Source organism: Phalaenopsis equestris, unplaced genomic scaffold (genome assembly GCF_001263595.1).
Source record: "Phalaenopsis equestris unplaced genomic scaffold, ASM126359v1 Scaffold227386, whole genome shotgun sequence".
Taxonomy (NCBI): Eukaryota; Viridiplantae; Streptophyta; class Magnoliopsida; order Asparagales; family Orchidaceae; genus Phalaenopsis; species Phalaenopsis equestris.
In genome coordinates this window covers 193,038-214,372 of record NW_018245376.1, presented here as the reverse complement: position 1 = coordinate 214,372, position 21,335 = coordinate 193,038, and the positions used below count along the sequence as shown (strand labels likewise).

The 21,335-nt window shown below is 37.0% G+C and overlaps 1 protein-coding gene across 4 annotated transcripts in view; it reads left to right on the top strand.

Moving 5' to 3' along the window:
- LOC110037935 (pentatricopeptide repeat-containing protein MRL1, chloroplastic) overlaps window positions 1-21,335 on the top strand; it is an 86,973-nt gene that overhangs the window by 7,050 nt on the left and 58,588 nt on the right. For 2 of the 4 annotated variants that reach the window (XM_020742676.1, XM_020742679.1), the window contains exons 2-6: window positions 10,388-11,141; window positions 11,289-11,529; window positions 11,711-11,774; window positions 15,977-16,121; window positions 16,217-16,332. In XM_020742676.1, the coding sequence (XP_020598335.1) occupies window positions 10,388-11,141; window positions 11,289-11,529; window positions 11,711-11,774; window positions 15,977-16,121; window positions 16,217-16,332 (1,320 nt within the window). The remainder of the gene's footprint in view (window positions 1-10,387; window positions 11,142-11,288; window positions 11,530-11,710; window positions 11,775-15,976; window positions 16,122-16,216; window positions 16,333-21,335) is intronic. The other 2 variants (XM_020742678.1, XM_020742677.1) reach the window with 2 other exon arrangements.

The following is a 21,335-nucleotide window of genomic DNA, read 5'->3' as shown; positions in this document are numbered from 1 at the left end:
GTTGTTTTAGCCCTTTGATGGGCCCGGTTTTGTTCCTCTGCTGGAAATTATTTTATGAATTGGAAAAATGTGTTTGGAGCTCATTTCTTGCTTCTCTTGCTACCCCTTTGCTACAACACATGCTGGAAACTATTTCATGAGTTGGAAAAGATGTCTTTGGGGCCCATATTTAGTTTGTCTTGCTGTCCCTTGTTCGAATGCATGTTGGAATGAAATTATCAAGGCTTCTATTGTTGATATTCATGCTTACAATAAATGCCGGAAAGATGTGCTCTGTTTTGGCCCATTTGGTGGTCTCGGGTTGGCTCTTTTTGAGATGAAACTTCAATGGAAATGCTTCTATATTTCCCCACTTGATATGCTCGGCTTTAGCTCCTTTGGGATTGAATACTAGCTAAAAGTATACTTTTGTTTTTATCATTTACTGGCTTTGGTTTTGGCTTTATATTAGCTGGAAATATTCTTTTTATTTTGACCTAATTGTTGAGATTGATTTGAGCTTTTTTGGAATAAAAGCATGGATGAAGAAATATAGTTCTATTTTTGCCTTTTCTTGTGGGTTGGTTTAGCCTTTACGCTGTTCGGTTTGGCCTTCATGTTGGGCTTGGTTTTGTCCTTGAGCTGGATTTGGGGTTTGCCCCTTTGGTTGGCTCAGTTTTGGCCATGAGAAGTGGGGATTATATATGAAAATTTTCTCTGTTTTTGGCTTCTTCGATGAGCTCGATTTTGGCTTCTTCTAGGCTGAATTTAACTGAAAGTTTTATATTGTGTTGACTCATTTGGTGGTCTCAGTTTGGACTCTGTTTTGGTGATTTATGTTGGCTAAAATCCTTTACTGTTTAGGCCACATTTTCTTAAAGTTTTATTCTCCACATTTTGATGCTTTATTCGTGAAGGTTTAAGTTATATTTTGAGGCTTTTAAACCCCTGTTTGAGATTGATTCGATCAATTTTTTTTAACAAGTTTAAACGCCTTTAGGACGATGCACTTACTGTTTCGCTCCAAGTTTTACTGATTTGACTTTGTTTTAAAAAGTGCATCGGCCTCTTTTTCGTTTGTTTTGTTTTTTTAACGGTCAAGTTAAAAATGAGAATTTTCAATTTAATTATCTTCAGAAATGATTCATGGTCTTAAAAAAATATGAGGAAAAGAGAAAGAGAGAAAATTAAAAATGAAATTTGGTTCTTTGTGATGATAAAACCTAAGAAGGAGATATGATAGTAAACCATTCACTATTTTTTTTGTATAGGGAAGATGAAATTGTAATTGGAAGAATAGTTGATAGTTGGAAGAAAGTAAGAGTTTAGATAACGATTAAGAATATGGATTGAAAGATCAGTAGACCTGCATTTAGGTTCCTTAAGCTTTGAATCAACTTAAACCCAATTGCTTTAACTAGGATTGAAGCACATTTTACAATCATTTTGTCAAAATTATAGGTTTACCCTTCGGTTTTAGGAGCCTGATAGCGAGCTAAGCTTGATCTAAAGATGTCCGAGAATTAGTTGAAAGATACTTAATTGAAGATAAACACTTTAGAACACTTCAGACTCAAACCAAAGTGTAGGTTTCCTAGGACTTGGGAAGAGGGAGTTCATCATCCTAATTTTTTAAATGAACCTAAGAATCTCAACATTTGACCCTAGTTCATGAGTTAATTAGGACACTAGACACGATGGTGGGTGCACTAGATTGTGATTCATGACTGATTTAATTAAATCAAATAACGAAATTTTTACCTTAACTTGACCAAAACTGAAACCCAATGCTCCGAAATTTGAGCTTCAGTCTTACACTCAGATCCTCATGGCAATTGGGGACATTCCCAATATCACATATAAATCTCATATTCTTGGTCATTTATATGTGATATTGTATTTTATTTTATTTGTTCGTATTTTTCCTACAATTTACCTGTTTTCTCAAGTTTTACAGGTCGTGCTTTCTCCTTTTTACACAGGGCATACTAGCTAAACTTAAAGGAGCAACGAACCTCCCAGGTGTATAGATTTGATTTACATTACTGTATTTTCTTTTATAAGCATGCTATACATGCTATACTGTCTTTCTTCGTCTTTCTTCTTTACTGTACAGTATATTGTTGCTTTTCTTTCACACTGCATGTTTTACTGCTTAGTTTTTGGACTATGCCTTAGTATATGATAACTTAGTGGTTATGTGCATTTTCAAAACTAAAAGTAAACATGGAGGTGCTACAACGAGGAACAACTTCAGGATGGATTTGCAATATCGAAGCACATTCACATCACCTATCACCTATCACCTTCTTTAGTTTAAATAACAAATCATAGGATCATCTTTTAGGCTTTTTGCACAACCCTGTTATGTAATTATATATCTTAACATTTTAGGATTCCGAGGTTACCATCCGGTACTGTGTAAATCCTTCTATTTTGTTAGGCAATTTGCATGATCAGATATCGTGCGATTGTAAGTCCTAAATTCTAAATAATTTGCACGATTGAAATATCAAATAAACATCATTTTAAAGACATAAAACCAAACAATAGGATAGTTGGGAGGTCACCGGGGTTTTCCCCGGATCTGTGCTATCCTCTACTTTTCTTCCCTTTGGATTCCTTAAATAACTGTTCCTATTTGAGCCACTCTCGTTTGATTTTCTCATGTCCTATCTTGGAAACCTTAAACTTTGAAAATCTTGAAAGTAAAAACACGGATCTTAATCGAGAGTTTTTTTAAGTGATTTCGGTCATTTAAGATGTAATTAACTATAGGAGCGTTTGCTTCTGTAGGGAACATGAAACTCAGATAAAATAAACCCTATCTAATTTTTATGTTAGGTAGGGGAACTTGTTGGTCTTTTCATAAAATATTTCGTAGACCAAAACAGATGTGACAAATTCTTTAGTTTAGGTGATTGAATTCCTATTACAAGTGATATATTTATTATTCGGGATAAGTGTATTACTTGTAGTATTGTATTCAATCATTTAAACTATTTAAAATGTGAGATCCGTTTGGTCTCACTTATTTTAAAATTAAAATGTTACTTTTAAAAATAAAAAAAAAGTTATATTCATATTTAAATTATTTTCAAAATCACAAAATCATCACTTTTTCAAATTATGAAGTTAAAACGACCGACAGATGAGTCGGCTTGTAGGGCGGCTGGAGGCTATATGACTGTAACTGTGGCACCTGAAACACTTTCTGGTTGGCACTGTATTGGAGGAGTTACCTTTCTCATACTTCTTCCCACTCTGATCTGCCTTATCAGTTCCTTGTCCGATTTTGTTATTTTCTCTCGAGATACCCTTATCGGCTATAGGTGCTGCAGGTGACTGCTTAGCTGAAGGTGGTGGCCTAAAGGACGAATGCTGGCTGCTTTACTTCTGCTGCCTCTCCACCTTCAAGGCTAGTGTCTACACAACCCCCAACATCTAGTTTGGTTGTAACTGCACCGCGCTACTAATGGCGGGCTTCAGGCCCCCGGGGTATCTGACTACTTTATGCACCTCTTGCTTTGCAACTAACACTTCAACTGGGCTGTGAACTCAACTAAAATATCTCGTTGTTGTATGCTGTGTAGTTTCAAAAACTTGTCTTGACAATAGTGAGGTGGGAAGTACAAGTTTTCTCACCATAAGGAGTCATTCTTCTTTAGTGTAATGACAACTAGCTTGACTCGTTTGTCCTCTGACACATTCTTATACTCAAAAATCTATTCAATTGATTACAACTAGTCATTAAACTCATCTGGTTCATGCCTCCCTCAAATTTTGAAAGAGCCATCTTGATGCCAAAATCCCGTTGGCCTTCGGATGCGGCCTCTTCTCTTGGCCTCCATTGATATTGCACTCCAAAGAGGTGGGCGGGTATTCCTCATTGTTGTGATCTTTCATGTGGAACAACTTCAAATCCTCATCCTGTCTCCTCTTTAGCTGTTCAGATCGCGGTCGAGGGTAATCTCTTCCTTGGTTCCGTCATCCAATTTTGCTAGTCCTTGTTGCATATGACGGATCTCTCGTTGTAACTCCTCCTTGGTAAGGTCCGACAGGTATCATCGTGGTGGCACACTTAGGATTTGGTTTTGGAAAGGGGGGTTCAGGTTCATGCAACAAACATAGAGAGGAAAACCGAGAAGTCCAAGGGGAGAACCACTTCAAGTTCATGCAACAAACACCAAACAACCACCACCACATAATAGGTAAATCAAATTGGTAAAACAAATAGCAACAAAACACTATCATAGAGGACAAACGGGAAACCCCATTGGCAGTTCAATCTTAAAAATCATATAATTTGTATATATATACATATCAAACATCTATACTTTAATATGTACTTTATAACACTCAAAACATTATCATCACATAAATAATTTTCATAAGCTAGATATGTACATGCATAAGAATTATGCGACGTGCATGTAAATTCTCCGTCAAACGACACTTTACATTTCAAATGGCAAGAACCAAAACATCACATAGAGGAAAAGGAGAAGCCCAAGGGCACAACTTGTAACACCAAAAAATTAAGAATCACGTAAAGATTTTTGTTAATTTTAAAAGTACCTCAAATTTCGTACCCGTTAGAATTCAACTGAATTATTTTTTTAAAATTCTATACTTGAAATATATCAATTCTATAAAAAGCAATATAAATGAATTGTGTTTGGATTGGGAGATATTAAATTAGGAAGTTTTAAGTTTAATTAAATTAATTAAATTTTAATTACTTTTCTAATCACTCCTTAATTCCCGCGTTACTGACATTTCCTGCGCGATATTTATATCTGTTTCGATCGAATTGGGGCCTCCAGAGCCTTTTGCAATTTCTCATCTATACTGATTTCCTTCTCCCTATCACGGTCTCGCATGGCTAGAGGGTTTATCACTCGCAACACTATAGCAGGACGTGGACTGATGAGGGAGGGCGGGGGACCACAGGGAGGCCGAAGCTCACTGTTTAGGATTTGGGGACGAATTTGAAAGGTAGGAGCCTCTTTTTCACACTATTCTAGATATTCCTTTTCTTTCTCTTGCTTTTGTTTTGATGTTTTCCATTTTTTTATGTATATGTACATATTTATGTATATGTACATATATATATATATATATACATATATATATATATATAATATATTTATATATTTTCGGCCGTTGTAGCAGGCGTCAAACTTATGTTAGAAGCACTGAACTTGGTTTGCGAGCTTCCATTAATGGTTTTAACATGAAACCAACAAAGGGGAATCGAGGATTAAGATGTTCGGAAGAAGAGGGGAAAAGTTTAGGCGGGTCGGAGAAAATGCTAGGTTATGCAAAGAAGCCCGATCGAAGTATGTGTTGACATTTAAGACATGCTTTGGGTTAAGACACGTCCTTAACCAATTTTCATGAACCTAAGTTGCCTAAGAATACCAAGTTGTTTACACGAGGCAACAAGCTCAAGGTGAGTGCAAGGAAACTTGTCGTAGGAATGCTCTGTTAAGTCGGATAAAATAAATTTGTTCTTATTTAAGAAAAATAATCTTCTATAGATTTTTATATGATTTATCGTTTGACATTGATTCATTTAGAAATTCCTGAATATTGTAAATGAGTATTTGCATTGAATGTATGAATGTAGCTGATTTCTTCCTATGATACATGCGATATTATTATGTTATGATCATGCAATGATACATATGACTTTGCTTATGATATTAATTGCCTGAATGTGTTAATTTTCTATGATTCATACTTGTGATATTTGAAATGCAATGTATCACATATGTTTGTGATGATTTAATTAGCTTGCTTCATCACTCATTGGGTCCAGATTTTTTAGTCAGGATGAATATTGGTGAGAATTTAGACCAGACGAATTGTCCGCCTCTATTGCATCTCAATTGACTTTTATAAGGGGCCAGTTGGGGTGTGACAAATAGTGGTATAAGAGCTTGGTTATTGTCTGAAGAGAATGATGAAAGCATGTTGGATTTAGAAGAAGAATTAGATCAAATCTAAATTGATTTATATGAAGCTATAGGTTGATGAATTTGAGATGGATAACCCATACGACTTAAGATATCATGCATGCACGATATAATTTTTATATGATAAGTTGTATTTGAATAATAATGGTTTGGTAGTATAGAGAAATATGTCTGAAGGAGAATCAGAAAGTACTGAGGACCAATCTCTTATGCCAAGTGCAGAGCAAGAAGTAAGATATGAAAATACTTTTGGCAGAAATGATAATCAAAACAGAGCAAATGAGGAAACTAGAGCAGTTGAGCTACAAGAGATTGTTCAATTAATATCACAAGTGGTCAACAAAGTGAATGATAATGATCATCCACTAGTACAAAACTGAGATCTGAAACTAGGGCAGAAGTAGATCGACATTTGAAGATATTTTAGACATTCAAGCCGCCGACATTCAAGGGTGTCAGTGACTCTATGATTGCTTAAGATTGGTTACCGAGGATCGAAAAAATTCTGGATGGTGTGATTTGTCCTGAAAATCGGAGAGTGGTGTTAGCCACTTTCATGCTAGAAGGTGCAACATAGAGAGAAATTTCAGCTAACATCTTATCCAGATATTTTGTGGGATGAATTTTTTAAAGTCTTTAAAGATTGATTTATTTCGTCTTCAGTGAGATTAGCGCTGCGAGATAATTTCTTCAATTTGACTTAGGGGTCTAGATCAATTATGCAATATGAGGCATAATTCACTTCTTTTATTCAAATATGCAACTCATTATGTGAACACCTAGGAGGAAAAATGCCATAGATTTCTGCACAGTCTCAATGATCAGTTGAGGTTATCTTTGATTCCATTTAAAATAAATGATTTCTTAGTGCTCGTTGAAAGAGCCAGAAGAATTGAAAAAGAGTTGAATTTCTTCAGTCACCAATGACAACCTCAGAGAAGCAAACAAAAGGATTATGGCAAAGGAGAATACTTTCAAAGAAAAAAAAATTAACTTAGAAGGTAAGCATAAGTAGCCACAGACAGAAAAACTAATTTGTGAAAAATGAGAAAAAAGACATTTTGGGCAATGTTTAATTGGTTTTGAAAAATGTTATAAATGTGGGTAACCGGGGCATATTCAAATAAACTGTCCGCAAGAAAAAAAAAAAGAGACATCAGACCGCAGACAATTTAAGACAAGGACGTCCCAGGAAATTTTTGGAAGGAGTCAGTTCAACAAAACTCAATTTTTGGGAAAGGTTTCAATGCAAGCAAATGGTGAAACTTCAAAGCGTAGAACCGAGAAGCCAATAAAAGCTCGAGTTTTTGCAATTACCTCTCAGGGAGCCAAAGAATATGAGGAAGTGATTACAAGTACGCTTTTGATTCAAGATCCGCCTAGTATTATTCTATTCGATTCAGATGCTTCACATTCTTTATTTCTGACGAATTTGCTGTCAGTTTACATGTTGATATTATGTATTTTACCTTTGTTTTGTGTCATTATGATTTCAGGAAGTAGTTTTTATGCAAATAGAAAATGTGTTGTGCTTGTTGATATTCATGATAAGAAGCTGCAAACAAAATTGATTATCATACCAATTCAAACTTTTGATGTCATACTGGAAATAAATTGGTTGGTAAATCATTTTGCTACAATTCAATGTTAGAAAAAGCGAGTGAAACTCAATTTACCTGGTGAAAATTCATTATATATCTTATGTGATCAAAATGATTTACATAAATAATTTTTACATGCTAGATATGTACATGAATAAGACTTGTGTTATGTGCATGTAAATTCTCTTTTAAGCAACCATTCACATTTCAAATGACAAGAACCAAAACACCACAGAGAGGAAAAACAAAAATCTTAAGGGCACAATCATTTCAATTTCAAGCGACAAACACCAAACCCCCACCACCACATAATAGGCAAACCAAATACATAAAATGGAAAGCAACATACCCACAAAGGACAACTGAAAAACCCCATCGGTACAACCTCAAGCACCAAACCACTAGCATAAAGAAAAGCGAGAAGCTCGACAGTGAAATCAAATAGGTAAAACGAAAAGCAACGTACCACCACCACAGAGGACAACTGGGAAGCCCCATTGGCACCACCTCAAGTACCAAACCACCAACAAAGAGGAATATCAAGAAGCTCAACAGGAAAGACAAATGTGTAAAAAACAACATGCCACCACCACAAAGGACAACCGGGAAGCTCCATGGACACCACCTTAAGCACCAATCCACCAATAGAGAGGAAAATTGAAAAACTCAACAGAGAAAATAAATAGTTAAAACGGAAAGCAACTTACCACCACCACAGAGGATAACCCAGAAGCCCCATCAATACCACCTCAAGGACAAACCACCAAAAGAGAGGAAAACCGAGAAGCTCAATAGGGAAAATAAATAGGTGAAACGGAAAGTAACATATCACTATCACGGAGGACAACAGGAAAACCCCATCGACACCACCATTTACAATCTCAAATGACAAGCACCAAACCACCAAGAGAGAGGAAGACTGAGAAGGATAATAAGAAAAACACTTAGGTAAAACAGAAAGCATCAAACCACCACCACAGCTGGAAACTAAGAAAGGAAGATGAAAATTTGTACATATAGAGAGGCAGCGAGAGGCAGAAGCAATGAAGATGAATGGAGGAGAAAGGGGCCAAAGAACTGTAAATTTTTCCTAAAGCTGAATGGAGGGAAAAGGGCCTAAATTGTATTGTTGGGGATATATGGAGAGATTTACCGAATTGTAAAGGATTAGGATGATATTTTTTCACCCAGATTGTGATTTCTATCGCGAAACGGAGGCAGCCAACTACATTCGGCGTTTGGCGTTTCGCCGTTCTGAAAATGGGCGACAATGAAAGGCAGGAGAAAAGCGCCCTCCCAAACGATTCTTCAGTGCTTTTCAAAACGAAAGGCAGGCTGTCAACATCCTCACACTCAGTCCTATAGTGAGTGACTGATGCATGTAGGTGGTTTTAGTCATCACCTCTTCAAAATTGCTCACGCCTGTTTGACATAACATTCGACATTGATGGTGGGGTGTTGATGCAGCCATGCACTGATGTTTCGTTGTATTATTTAAAATAGAATGTAAATCATGACTTATAACAACCAAAATTCACCCAACCACCCATCAATTTTAGAGAGAAGAGGATAGCTCTTGCTATGGGAATATCGGATGTCATTACACCTGATGGACGTTGACTTAACTGGCCATAGAAGTTATCAATTGTTTATTGCTTTCCTTTTTAAAATTTTTGGTTGACATTGAATCTTTCCTAACAAAGTAAAATTTAAATATTTCAGATCATCCTTTGTTAGGCAAAAGAAGGAAGTGTCTGTTTTCATGAGCCAAACATAAAAATTATAGCTTTGGAAAGATGAACATGTTCTGCACTTATTAATATCCTTGTTTATCGATATATAATCTGAGAAACTGAAATGCATGGGTATGATGCTACTTCATATTGAGGGGGGGCCTGGTTAGATGTTGATGTACATCAGCTTTCCCTTGCAAGAGTATTCTTTGACTTGAACTCATAACCACTACATCGCAACTTACACAACTGAACAACTCTATGTACATCCACGTCAAAATGGATGCAAATTAATCACTTTGTGTAACTGATAATTTTATATATTCCTTAAAATGTCCTCTTCTCACAACTGCCATTCTGAAATGAATTGCTTTGATATGGAATATCACTAATGCCCCTATTTTGGTCGGAGTTTTTATATTTCTGTGAGCGCTCTTTACTTTCCCTTGCAAGTTTTGCCTATTTTTATGTCCTCTTGGAAGATCTCCGACTTTGCACCTCCATAAGCTGATCAAATTTACCCCCATGTAGAAGTTAGTTTGCATGCTTCATTCTCCTGAGTAGAAGAGAAAACACAAAAGATGTAATAAATGTATCAAAAGTTAAATGAGGAAGTTTATATTAAAATTTTAATAAATGTTTTCTTCTTAAATTCTTTATTAATGTATTAGTATGTGTAGCTATTCCTCTCCATTTTTGGCTCCTGTTAATGATTTCTAAGAAGCATTTGATTTTTTTTAATTTCATTTTGTGTGCCATCATCGCTCTTTACCTCTCATCTAACTTTATCTGGTTTTAGAATTAAGGCATTGCTGTTAGTTATGAAGAACATTATAGCAGCAGCTTTATTCATATTCCGCTACTTCTCTTTCTTCTTGCTTTTCACTATACCATGCCGATTAATAGATATTTTTGAGCTAGAGCTTAGTGGTGGTTGTTGGCTGCCTTTATATACTCCACTTGCGTGTGCTTGCCACTACTATGCTTTATTTATAATTTATTCCAATCGGTAATTGGAAATATGAAATTAGTTATCTAAGTTTAAGTTAAACACCGAAATTTAACTAATCATCATTCTTTTCTATATCTGTAGTGTTTGCAACAGGAAATCTCTGATGTTTTGGTGTGCAGCGAGCAGTCCCATGACATTGACATTCCAGAGAAGGAATGCACTCGGAAACAGGTTTTGTCAAGTGAAGCCCTTTATAAATTGCCTTCTATTTGCAATAGAATGAATGTTGCTTGTAGATACCCCGAAGAAATTTCTACGACAAAGGATCATACCTTTGTTTGTAAAGATGATGAACTCTTGAACTCTCAGACAACAGGGTTATCTCTAGATGTGTTAAATAAAGAATTGCATCGAGTTGATCAACCTGTTACTCTTTTCCCAACTGCTAGTATGTTGGCCCAAACCAAAGTTTTATCAAGGGAGACAGGTAGTCTTGTTTTGGATAAGCCAGACATCTTGCCAGGAAAGCAAGAAAAAGCTCTTTCAGGTAGTAACTTGCAGTCTTTGCAGGCTTTTCACATATCTAATTTTTTTGTGCTCCCAGTTAAGAGCAATCAAAGGGAATCCAGTCAAAATAATTGTAATGGGATGCAACAACATATTGCTAATGACAGTGAGCTTTTGGATTCAAACCACAGTGTAGATCACCATAAGTCTGCCAAAGAGGCTTATGATTGTGAAAAAGAACAAATTGGGTTCAGGTCTTTATCATGCTTTAATAGCTTGAACAATAAAACTTTCAATTTCATTCTTCGGAGTGACAGTGGTTATTATGACCTCAAGCATTCAGTGAAGGAGGCAGAAGTCCTTGAGAAAGATTCTTCAAGACTTGCAGGTTAAGCTCAGAACTTGCTTATTGATGCAGTTTTTTTATCTTTTTTTGCATATTTAGCCTATACATATCGCGTTTGGTACTTTGGTCACTTTTTGTGACAAAAGGTTTTACTTTTGATCTGACTGCTTTTTTAGTAATTTATTACAGCAAATTCTGATTTTTCAGAACGACAGGTCTTTTTTTGGTGCTTTAATAAAGCTTGCAATAGTAATAAGATGGAAAGACCCGATCGCCTTCGCTCTACACATGATATTGATAGAAGTCTGATATGGAAAAAAGATATAAAAGACTCATCTAGATTCTTTCAACCAAATGGAGGTCTTATAAAAGGTTCAAGCAGCATCAAAACTTGCTTAAGAACCTATGAATGTTTATTAAGGGATACAAGGTAGAGTCTGAGCATGGTTTTGTAAATTCTTTTGTTTACACTTGCTATTTTGTAAGAAGCAGTTTCAAAATTTTCAGATGAGTTCAAATAAGAATGATCATGAGTTTATTCATTTCTTGTTTTATAATTCCCTCTTTCAGTGAAACTATATCTCTAAATTACTTGAAATGCTTCATGTTAGATTGAAAGACTGTTTGGATTTGTTGGAGAGTATGAAAAGGAAGGGATTTTTGGATTTGGACAAGGTATGATTTTTTTTTTCTCCATCTTTGTTTTTTATTGTAGTCCTCATCTTTAGTGCAGCTTAAGAGCTCATTTTTGTTTTTTGAAGTAGGAAAATATTTTTTGAAGAATGTTGATTTTACTAGCTTATGTCATTGACGTGGGAGCTTGGGCGCAGAAGTCACGAATGTGGGAGTGGGGGAATGACACGGGAATGAGCGTGTGGGCACGGGATTTCACCAGTGTGGGAGACCTTTCGCGTTCCAGAAAATCTGTAACGAGCTAGTCCAGACTTGGGAGAGCCGATTGACCATTTCATTAGGGATTGATGCTTCCTTTCCATGGAGGGACCCAATCCTATTTATCTAGGGCTTAAATATGTGTTTTTTTTGTTTTAGGTTTTCAACTTTTTCGGTTGTGTTTCTGTCAGGACAGTCGTCGACATCCCTTGTTTTCCCTTTTAGGGTCATATCCGAGGTCGGGTGGTGCTCCGACTATATCCGTTCTTTGGTAGTGATTATCCACCAGGGGTCAGGTGATGCTCCGACTATATCTCGCTCCTGAGATTGTATTTATTCTTTCCAACTTTTCCACATCCCTCTTGCTTCATTGCCACATATTCCTCTTTGCAGCTGCCTCAATAGCCACATCCTGATTGTTTCTTGCAGTTTTTTGCTTTCCCAACTTGCCCCTCCCCGCTGCCTCTCACCTAGAATCTTTCCTCTTGAGTCCTTGCTGCTGTTTCAGCCACTTAGAACCATCCTCCTTGCTGCCTCCTCGCTACCAGCCACCCAAAATCATTCTTCCTGCCGCCAGATTCCTCCTCATGGCTGTTCCATCCTCTCCGGGCCACCTCTAACCGCTATTTGTTGTCCAAACCACCTACTACCTTGCCGCCACCTTTCCAAGTCCCTAATAGTCACTACCACCTCCCTAGATTTGCCCTAATCGTGCGTCGTGTGTTGTGTCTGTTGTTATTTTTAGTTTCCATGGTGTTGGTTGTAATCTCTTATTGGCTTTTGCAGAAATAGTATTTGTTTGCTTATTGATACCTGGGTTAACTCCGGTATCATTTAGTATTATAGATAGCCTATCCCTAATTCTATCATAGGGTTTTTAGCATCCACTAATGCCCAATTCTATCTCCAACCAAAACCCTTCTCTTTATTTGATTTTCAAACCGGCCACGCAAAATTTTTCATTCCCACCCTATATTACCCCTACACACATTTTTCCACCTATCTAAACCCTAGCCATGCCACTGACGAGGCAATGGTCAGAGACCCGATCGAGAGGAAATGACATATTGTCGTTTATGTGAATCTGCAAAGAGATGTCCAAAAACTTTTCTAACTGCAATAAAGGCTTGCCACCTTCGAGAGCGACAATCCAGACAAGCCAACCTTAGCCAGAACGACTACTTACTAAATGAAGGAATGGAGTTAATCTCTTCCACCATGCATATTCTAGGGATGAAGAACCACTATCCTAAAGAGTTGGCCCGAAACATCAGAGGAGCCTGAATCTTGATGTAAAAGTGAATTTGCTATATTTTGATGGCCACTTGGATTCGAATGAGGTCATCGAGTGACTCCAAACCATGGAGTGTGTCATTGGGTACCAGGAAGTTCTATTAGATAAAATATTGAACTAGCCGCTAGCAAGTTGAAGAGTTCGTTATTTTGGTGAAAAAAATTGAAGCACTTACACTGGTGTGCGGGAAAAGAGAAAATCATTACCCAGTCCAAAATAATTAGGAGATGTAGCTCCATTACCTACCAATTTATTTCCGACCGGATGTTCAGACCCTAGCTTCAGAAGTGCAACATCACCGAAACTTTCTGAGCATGGTGGAGGCTAATGCCAAATTCTTTTATGTAGCTTTTATAGCTCTTTTGTGTAATATATTGATATATTACTGCAAATGCAAATTTTGACGGATGACTGCCATGCCTTATAGGCAACGTTCAACCATAGGATCGAGCAACAAAAGTATGCTCATGGGAACATCTAAGACTTCACTTGAGGAGAAATTGATTCGGAGTGGAGAATAGGTGAAACTAACCCACATTCCTAAATTTATCCGAACTAGAAAGTGCGTTAAGTGCCACAGTTTTAAGCATAGTGCAACAAATTGCCCAAACAAGGGTATGATCTATTTCGTTAAGCAGAGAGCTGTTGAAAAAAATGGGTAATGACACTGTAGATACTGAAGAAGGTGAGGACACAAAAGAGTACCAGATTTTAACTTATGAGGGGAAAAACATGTAGTTTGAGCTGAGCCATGAGAGAGATTCCAACAGAAATAGCATTTGTGGTCCTAGAAGGTCCTAAGTCTGAGTAACTGATACCAAACATATGGCAACCCCAAATAAGAGAATTCCAGAATTTTTAGATAGATAGTCTATCTCTTAAGTTGTTTCTATTGAGAGAGGTCCAACTTGTAAGAGATAAGACACTTTTGTGTCACTTCTGAAAAACTATATGAAGTCATTTGAGTATTAAAATCAGTTCAACAGTGTACTCATTGACAACTAATTAGACATAATGGATGAACCACAATGTTGTAAATCGTCTTAGGATCTTTGGGAAAAAATATCCTATAGTGAAGAAGAGGTCTCTCATGAGTGGTTATATTTCAGTGTGGTCCAACCTATGTCATAGAATTATGTTCATAGTTAGTTCCTCTAGATGAATTTGTTTATCAAATGTGCCCTGTCGAGTGCGAGTGAAAGAGACATTATAGATTTAATGCCTCAAGAGTTATATTGTCTAAATCTACGCTGATATGCAACTCCAGTTTAGGTCGGGTCAAAAGAGGATGAATACTTATTTTATCAAGATGTGCTTTGGCATAAAAATGCCTCCAAGTGTGACTTATTGAGAAATTACGGTACCTCCACCATCTTTACGTGGCCGAATTGACACCATATTAGGAGAAGTTAGAAGCTTCGACATATGAGGTCGAAGCTCCCCCCGACCCCGGGTGACTGATGCGGGAGCCTGGGTGCGAGAAGTCACGAACGCGAGAGCGGGGAATGATGCAGGAATGAGCATGTGGATGTGAGATTTCAGCAGCGCAGGAGAACTTAAACGTCTTGAAATGATTGGATTGAGCCGATCTAGCCCTTGGACGACCGATCAACTCCTCCACGAGGGATTGACACCTCTTTTCCAGAAGGAACCTAATCTTAATTATCTTGGGTTTATATATGTGTTTTCCTTTTTTGTGCGTTTTCAATTTTTTCACTTGTGTTTCTGTCAGGATAGCCATCGACATCGCCTATTTTTCTTTCTAGTCCTATATCTGAAGGCGAGTGGCGCCGACTGAATCTCGTTCCGAGGTGGTGATTCTCCTCCAAGGGTCGGATGGCGCTCTGTCTGTTTCTTGCTCTTGAGGTGGGTTTTATCCTTCCTCAACTTCTCCGCATCCCTCCTGCTTCGCTGCCACGCACTCTTCCTCGCTTCAACCTTCTTGCAGCCACATCCCAGCTGTTTTCCTGCAATTCCTGCTCTTCAACCTCCCCCTCCTTGCTGCCAGTCACCCAGAATCCTTCCTCCCACGTCCTTGGTGCTGTTCCAGTCGCCAAAATCATACTTGCTGCTGTTCCAGTCGCCAAGATCATATTTTCTGCTGTTCCAGCCACCTAGAACTACCCCCTTCTTGCCTCCTCGCTGCCAGCAGCCCAAAATCATTACTCAGGCATTTCTGCTGTTATCCGACTCACCTGGAACCATCCCCCTTGTCATCTCCTTGCTGCCAGCCGTCCATAATCATTCTTCCTGCTGCCCTATTGCTGTGGCAGTCTCTAGAATCCTCAAGCTGCTGTTCCAGCTGCACTCGACCACTCCTAACAGCTGTCACTCCACTGTCCAACTCACCTCCCACTTTGCTTCCGCCTTTCTAAGTTCCTAACAATCACCACCACCTCCCTAAATCCTCCATATACATGTTATTATTTTCTATTTCTGTAGTGTTGGTTGTAAACATTTATTGGCCTTTGCAGTAATAATATTTGTTCGTATATTGTTGTTTGGTTAAACTTTGGTTTCAGTTATTTTAATGCATTCAATTAGAAAACAATGTTTTAAACTCCACAATCAAAATTATTCAAAAATGATTTCATTTTCATACTCAAAATATGTGAAAATGAATCATCATTTCTAATACCTGCTTTCAATTTACAATCAAATAAATGATTACTTGTCTCTTCCTGTTTCTTAGGTCCATCACATAAGTTTTCTTAATGCTTGTAAGAGCCAAAAGGCAGTCAAAGAGGCCTTTCGCTTTTGTAAACTGATCAACAAGCCGACTGTGAGCACATTCAATATGCTTTTATCTGTCTGTGCAAACTCACAGGATTTTGATGGTAACTCACTTATCCATATTTTAGCAGACATGATTAATCATGAGTTACAATCCCTCTGAATTTTCCAATGCTTGCTCACTGCATTTTTTTTCCAGGAGCTTTTGAAGTGATGCTGCTAATGAAAGAGGCTAGGCTGAAGCCTGATTGTAAACTTTACACCACTTTGATATCTGCTTGTGGAAAATGTGGAAAAGTTGACGCCATGTTTGAAGTATGTTAACCCACTAATTTATACAACTACGGTAGCAACAAATTTGGTCAGAGATACATTTCCATTTATAGTATTGAAGAAAAACTTGAGAGGAAATTCCCAGAATTCTTATTTCAAATCTTCAACTATAAGGTTACATATATATATTGAGAAACCGGTCCCTCGTAATTTACAAACTTACCAAATATATTTAGCCTAAACATGAAAATGAAATAATTTTGAAATAAACATAAATAAGAAGATAATAAAACTAATCAATAACAAAAGAGTTTTGGTGAAGACATCACCAACTTGTTGGCGTTTCGAAACATAGCTTAGCTGTATGATTCCACTGTTAAGCTTTTCAGAGATAAAACACCTATCAATTTAAATATGTTTTGTTCTGTCATGATGCATAGTGTTTTCAGCAATATTGATAGATACTTGACTGTCACAAAACATTTATATAATCCGACTAACTTTTCAACTGTATCTATCTGTTTGATTTACAAGAAATGAGTTGACTTTGTTAGGCTATCGGTAATAATCCAAAGACTATCGCGACCATGTCTGGATCGAAGAAATCTCATAGAAAAATTCTGAACAATTTCATCTCATTTCCATCTAGTCTATCAACGATGATTGTACTATTTCACTGGGTTTCGGATGCTCAAACTTTACAATCTGACAAGCTTGACATTGAGATAAATATTCAACATCTTTCTTCATAGCTGGCCACTAGAATTTCAATTTCAAATTCTTGTACATTTTAGTGCCACCTGGATGAATTGTGTAGCATGAATGATGAGCTTTATGTAAGATGTTTTATCTTAAATCTGAATCAACAGGTACCCATAACTGTAGTTTGTTTCTGATTACACCATCTTCATCAACTGTCACATCGACTCTCTTTACTAATTGAAATTTCAAATGTTTCGGATATTTTCTATTCTCTGAGATGCCTCTATTAAAGTTGGTTGCACTGTGAGTTGATGTAAATATCTCATATCACCTAGTTTTCTGACATGCAACTGTAAGATCAGTTTCTTTTAATCATATCCAACTTATGAGTAATAATCCAACTTGCTCTACCTGTGGATTTACGACTCAAAGCATCCATAATAACATTTGCTTGACCAGAACAATATTGTATATCCATATCACTTTGTTGCCTTACATTCAATTTTTTTTTTTGTAAAAATATATTTCAGACTCTGATGATCAATAAAAACTTCATATTTCACGCCGTACAATTCATGTTGTCAAATTTTGAGAACAAATGCTACAACAACTAACTTCAAGCCATGTGTCAGATAGTTCCTTTCATGTGACTTCAACTGTCTTGATGCACATGTTATTACCTTTTTAATCTGCATTACAACACAACCCAAGCCTTTTAGTGAAGTGTCACTGTAAATTTGGAATACTTTAGTACCTAATGGAATAGCTATCTCTGGAACATTAGTCAAACATTTCTTCTACTTTTGAAAACTATGCTCACATTATGCATTCTACTCAAATTGGACGTTTTTTCTCACCAACTTGGATAAAGACATAGCTATCTGTGAAAAATTCCTTACGAACATCTTGTAATATCCAACAATACTAAGAAAACTATGTACCTCTATAACATTCTATGGAGTAGGCCATTTCACAATTACATTCATTTTCTGAGGATCTACTGAGATTCCTTGATCATTAATAAAATGCCTCAAAAATACAATGTTTCGTAGCGAAAATTCACATTTCGATAATTTTGCATATAACAGATTCTACCTCAATAATATTAGATGTTTGGAATGATCGTTGTCAGTTTTTGAATATATTAAATTATCATCAGTAAAAACCGATCCACATAGGGCTTGAAAATTTGATTCATTAAGTCCATAAATACAACATATATATATATATATGATGACATCGACGACGACAACGGGATTTGCTAGAGTTTCGCTCGATGGCGATTTCCGACATTTAATATATCGGTTTCTCTCCTTTTCTCTGTCGTCTCTCACGCCGACGATTTCACGTACGCTCGCAGTTCTCTCAGTCGACGATGTTTCGCAAATCTTCTCTTCGGCCCGACGACGTTTGACTACTCCTTACCCGAAGACGACGACGTCTGACTGTTCCTTACCCAAAGACGAAGAAGACGTTCGCACGTCGTCTCCTAATTGACGACGCGCCTGTCGCCTTCCTGCTCGACAGACAATTTCGTCTCACATTTTAATGCGCCTGAAGTCTGCTCGCATCGCCTCGCAGATTGATGCGGCTTTAACAAAGCCGCTCCAGAATCTGACCGTGGCATCTTGTCTTTGGAGATGGCCTCGACGCTTCGTTCCTATGCCTCTCTGCCCTTGCGGGCGACTTTCCTAATCCTACTTGTGCTCCCTCGTTCAGGTTCAAAGTCTAGTTTTGGTATCAATAAGTTCTGCAATTTTTCACAATCTTTCCACGACTCTTGAATGTGGTGGTGATCACACTTTCATTGAAAAACTTGATAAAAAAATGGGAAACTTGTTTTTTTTCTCTTTGAGGTTGAAATCAGTACTCTAGCGTCTTCTTGGCGTTTTGCTCTAGTGGGGAAATTCCTTTTTGGTCACTAAAAACTTGAGATCGTTCGGAAAGATTTTGATGTTATGAAGCTATTGGGTAGTTGGAATATTGACTTACTTGAAGTCTGACATATATTTAGACAGTTATCTCATGATGCGTATTACGCCTGTATTTTTTCTCGTAAGATAATTAATATTGACAACTGTTTAATGAAAATCTTGAAGTGGACTGTTGATTTTGATCCAAAAGCAAAGTCTACTATCATTTCCTTTTGGATAAAGTTTCTGGGGTTAAAACTACTCCTGTTCAACTTGAAAATTCTCTAGTCCTTAGCATTTGCTTACGGTAAGCCTCTCAAGGTTGATAGTCCTATGTTTGCTCTCACCAGACCATCTGTAGCTTGTGTGTTAGTTGAGAGAGATATCACACAACCAACTTCAGATAAGGTATATATTGGAACCACTCACAACGAGTATTGGTAAAAGGTTGAAATAAAACCACACCCTCATTATTGCTCTCATTGCAGTATGTTTGACTATAGTTTTACTATCTGTTATCACTTGCATCATCATCTAAGGTTGTTCAAAAATCTATTCATATTGAATTAGGGGTGGAAGTCTTACCACCTACCATCCCTGCTGAGAAGGTGCAACCCGACCCTCTTTCCAACACTGCATATACCTCTGCTCATCTGACCAATGATGTTCCTAATAAAGAACACCATAACCAAGCCGTTATACCCTTGGATGCTCCTGCTTTTGAACACTATTCTAGCTGCTGGTTTTGAGCATGGTACTTTGGAGTCCCATGAAGCATCTCCCCATACTACAAGTACTGATTAAAACGTGTCTATACCTCACTGTTATTGAAGAAGACTCACTTACATGCTTAGACATACGAGAGTGCTTCTTTGATGCAATAAAAGATCAACTGGTACAACAAGTAATTGTTTCTAATGTTCAACGATCTACACATGTCCAGGTGAGCCAATCTTCAGATGAGGAATGACAGGTCTATTCCAGGAGGAAGAAGAAAAATGGAGGCCGACTCGAGCTTAAGAACTTATTGGACGATACATTGGTTACTATTGACAATGACACCCATCATAACAATTTGTTAGCTAGCTTCTTTTCTAGAACTAGAGGCAGAGGCAGGGTAAAATTGGGTCGCTCTATAGCTACCTGATACTACGTGTTTTGACACTTTTGCTTTTTGGGTTCTCATGTATTTTTTCAGTATTGTCTTTTTTTGAAACTATTTGTATGTGGTGTTTATCGTATGGGTAGGGTATCATGATTGGGCCCTCTTCACACAATTTATCTATATCATTTATTCTTTTTAATATATTAGCCCTTGGGCTTTCTCAAAAAAAAAAAAAAAAGCTCGAGCATTGGTTAAGCCGAAAGACATAACTAAGAGTTCGTAATGACCGTACTTGGTTCCTAATTTATATTTATATTTTTCTCATTGACTCTAACCTGATGATATCCCAATCTCAAATCAATTCAGGAAAATATAGTATCACTTTCTAATTAATCAATAGATAGTTGATTCTAGGCAAATGATATTTGTTCTTGACTGTCACCTTATTTAGCTATCTGTAATAAATACATAGCCGTCTTGATCCGTCTTTCTTTTGATAAATAATACAGGAGCACTCCAAGGCGAATTGCTTGGCCCGATAAAAATCTTATTTATCAGTTCCTGTAATTGGTATTTTAGCTCTTGTAATTTCTTTGGAGCCATTCTGTTTGGAGACTTGAAAATTGCAGATGTACCTGATTACACAACAATGCCAAACTCAACTTCTCATTCTAGTGGTAGTCCCAACAATTCTACAGTAAATGTATCAGAAAATTCAACAACCACATGAATGCATTTTAAACCCTTTGCATCTTTATTCAACACTTTTAATTTGACTAAGAACACCTGCTTACCACTTCACAAATATTTTTCACTTATTACAACACTAATCAGAGAAGATTGTCCATTTCGATCACATAAAATAAATAATGACTTTTCACCGGGTGAATTTAGTTTCACCTACCTTTTTCAGCATTCAACTGTAATAAAATACTTTACCAACCAATTTTTTCCTTGTATGGCATCAAAAGTTTGAATTGGAATGATAATGAACTCTGTTTGTGACTTCTTATCATGAATATTAACATGCACGACATATTTCTATTTTCATAAAAACCACTTCCTGAAGACATCACCATAAACAAGGAAGGAATATAGTGCATAATATCAACATGTAAAATAACAGCAAATTCATCAGAAATAAAAGAATGTAATGCATTTGAATCAAATGAAAAAACACTAGGCTGATCATGAATCAGAAGCGTACTTACAACAATTTCTGTGTAATTGTAAAAACTTGTGCTTTTACTGATTGCTTATTTTTGTGCTATGAAGTTTGACCTTTTGCTTGAGTTGAATACTTTCTAAATAACTGAGTTTTGCTC